The sequence below is a fragment of the Equus quagga genome, unplaced genomic scaffold (genome assembly GCF_021613505.1).
Source record: "Equus quagga isolate Etosha38 unplaced genomic scaffold, UCLA_HA_Equagga_1.0 HiC_scaffold_21314_RagTag, whole genome shotgun sequence".
NCBI lineage: Eukaryota > Metazoa > Chordata > Mammalia > Perissodactyla > Equidae > Equus > Equus quagga.
The window spans coordinates 1-2873 of record NW_025793128.1 but is presented as its reverse complement, the minus strand read 5'-3'; the positions used below and the strand labels follow the sequence as shown (position 1 = coordinate 2873).

At 51.4% G+C, this 2873-nt stretch overlaps 1 protein-coding gene across 1 annotated transcript; it reads left to right on the top strand.

Moving 5' to 3' along the window:
- On the top strand, positions 1 to 1881 carry LOC124232076 (tubulin alpha chain). The gene is made up of 2 exons (XM_046649051.1): positions 1 to 108; positions 1548 to 1881. The coding sequence occupies exons 1-2, from the start codon at positions 1 to 3 to the stop codon at positions 1842 to 1844; spliced, it is 405 nt and encodes a 134-aa protein (XP_046505007.1). The 3' UTR covers positions 1845 to 1881.
- The last annotated feature ends 992 nt before the right edge of the window (positions 1882 to 2873 follow it).

Genomic DNA, 2873 nt, shown 5'->3' with positions numbered 1-2873 from the left:
ATGTTGTACAGGGGCGACGTGGTCCCGAAAGATGTCAACGCGGCCATTGCCACCATCAAGACCAAGCGCACCATCCAGTTTGTGGATTGGTGCCCGACTGGATTTAAGGTAGGACTGGTGATGGGGAGTGGGTCTCCCTGTTGGCAAGCAGCAGACCCTGCCATAGAACGCTGCCCCTTTGCAGAGTTTCCCTGTTCCCTGGCAGCTCGGCCTTGGTCATAACTTAGGGGACCACAGTGATCATTTATTCAGTGGCATCTGTTGAACTTCCTTCCTGAGGCATCACACTCTGGATCTGTGGTGAGAGTATGTTTTTTTAACGGAATAGAAAATTTGTTGAAGGATTTTTGTTGCCTTTTCTGGGTGGTAGAATTAGTGTGGGAAATGTAGGTTGGACTGGGAAATGTGAGCATTGTCAGGGCATTTGGGTAATTCAGGTGGATCTCTGGGGAATTACTATCAACTGATTGCCGTCACTGAATCTTCCTTCATTCCCTAAGTGTAGAAACTACATCCAATTTAAATGTCCTGTGTAGTGTTGGATTTAAAGAAAAACTATCATGAATCTTTTTGTGAAGAAAATGGCAACATCTGTATTTCTCTCTTGGGAAGCCTAGAAATTCTGGCCTGAGTTTGCCTCAGACCGCAGTGTGTCCCCACCTTCCATTGGAGACGGGATGGACACCTTGCTGTCGCTCTCCAGCTTTGTCCATTCCTGGGTCACCGAACCCTGTGGATGATTTCCCTCAGGACTGTGCTTCCCTGAGCCTTTTCATGCCTCCTCTGCCAGGTCAGACCCACCCAGCCTAGACTATGTAGTGTCTTGCCCTTACAGACAATGTTTGCTGGCCTGGATTCCAGCTCACCCTGTGTGCTGCTGCCAAAACCTCTGGTCACATCGTCCCTTGGATCTGAAACCTGGAATGCCTCCCCTTTGGTCCCAGCCGTAGAACGTCACCCCTTGCTCCTCCTCAGCACACACATAGACCACCTCCTGGTGCAGTGGGAGCAGCAGTCCTGGGACCTCTGACAGTGTACCTGTCACCTGCTCTGCACAGGCTGGCTCATTTGGTGGGAAAGCAGGGGTTACGATCTTCCCTCGTGATACAACCACAGCTGTGTACTGTGCATCTGTTGGGGTGGAAAAAATTTCAGCCACAAATTAATCCCCATCTCGTTGAAGCCTGTGGAGGTAATAGCATATGAAGAATCCAGGGCAGTGTCCCTTTTCAGAAGGAAGACACTCCTGTCACCTGGGCACCTATCACATGTCCCAGTTACTGGGACACAGCCCTTCAGGCAGCTTGGGACCCAGCCAGGGTGTCCAACTCTGGGGCTCCTCTTTCCCTGTTTTCTTTGTCTGGAAACCAGCACCCTGCTCTGCTGGCACCTCGCCTGGCACCAAGAAGGACTCAGACTGCAGGGTGAACCAAGTCTTCTCCTGGGTCGCCAGAGGGGACCTGTGCGTCTTCTGTTTCCATGATTCGGCCACCATTTCTGGGTTTGACAGAAGCTTCACAGAGTGCCCTCTTCCCCTTCTCTGGCAGGTGGGCATCAACTACCAGCCCCCCACGGTTGTGCCCGGGGGAGACCTGGCCAAGGTGCAGCGGGCAGTGTGCATGCTGAGCAACACCACCGCCATCGCCGAGGCCTGGGCCCGCCTGGACCATAAGTTCGATCTCATGTACGCAAAGCGAGCCTTTGTGCACTGGTACGTGGGGGAAGGCATGGAGGAAGGAGAGTTCTCTGAGGCCCGGGAGGACCTGGCGGCGCTGGAGAAGGACTACGAAGAGGTGGGCGTGGACTCCGTGGAAGCCGAGGCCGAAGAAGGGGAAGAATACTGAGTGGGAGAGTGTGGCTGGCAGCCCTCCCTTTGTGTCCTTGCCCCGCTGTAACATTATGATACGCTTACCTATTAAAGTGTCTGTGTTAAACCTCTGTCTGCTGTGGTGCTCGGCTGGGACACACTCGTCTGCGCACAGGAGTGGGTAGGACCCCAGAGCCTGATGGCCACATGGAAGGCTGGTCAGGGCTGCACAGGGCTGCCCTGCTGGAGTGGGCGGAGTGCCACCTACATCTGTAAGGAGCCACTGCTTACATGACATGACTCGGGGCGAAACAGTCAATATTTCCAATCTAAGATTTCAAAGCATGAAGATTTACTAAATTCTAGGAAAACTGAGTTAGGTTTTTCAATTGAATTTGCCATTTTTTACACTTCTCCATTGATGGCACATGTGGACTAAAGTATAAAAGTTTGAACTGGAGTTTTAAAATCTGAGGTCCGTGCAAGTTTGGGGTGTTCACCAAATCCTAAAACTGTCAGATGTGTAAGGTCAGGAGATTTTTGGGGAAAAGGTTTTTTTTTTTAATTTTCCATGGTATTTATGACCCTCAGAAGGTTAGAAGCTGTAGGTTACAACAAAATTCATCTTTGTCCTCACATCCATGGTCTCAGTAAAAGCATCGTACTTTTCACTTTAAGCAAAACGTGTTGATGTGTTTATGAGACCTGGTAATACGGATATTTTCTCAGACCCGAACCTGAGGTCCTGGAGGGGGAAGCCACTGGCTTAAGTCACTTGGTTAGTTCAGCTGTAGCATAACCAGGACCAGCACACAGAACTAATTCTAAATCTTTGTGCCTTACCATATTCAACAGGTGATAGAGAACGTCTTGAACAGACTCTCAGCTTTTCCGAAAGGTTTATTACCAGCTGGAGGAAACCACACAGAGACTCTGTGAGCGGGCTGGGGAGCCCACAGTAGGGCGGCAGGAGTCTCTGCCCATCTCAGGTGCTGCCCCGAGTGGGGCTCTTCCCTGGTGCGCCCCCCTTGGGCAGCCTGGTAGCACTGGGCTGGCGGGGCATCCT

What these genes read in the sequence shown, in the direction of transcription:
- LOC124232076 (XM_046649051.1), top strand. Translation starts at nt 1, where the DNA reads ATGTTGTACAGGGGCGACGTGGTCCCGAAAGATGTCAACGCGGCCATT. An exon ending in GGTGCCCGACTGGATTTAAG is followed by an intron (nt 109 to 1,547) that starts GTAGGACTGGTG and finishes CTTCTCTGGCAG; the next exon opens with GTGGGCATCAACTACCAGCC.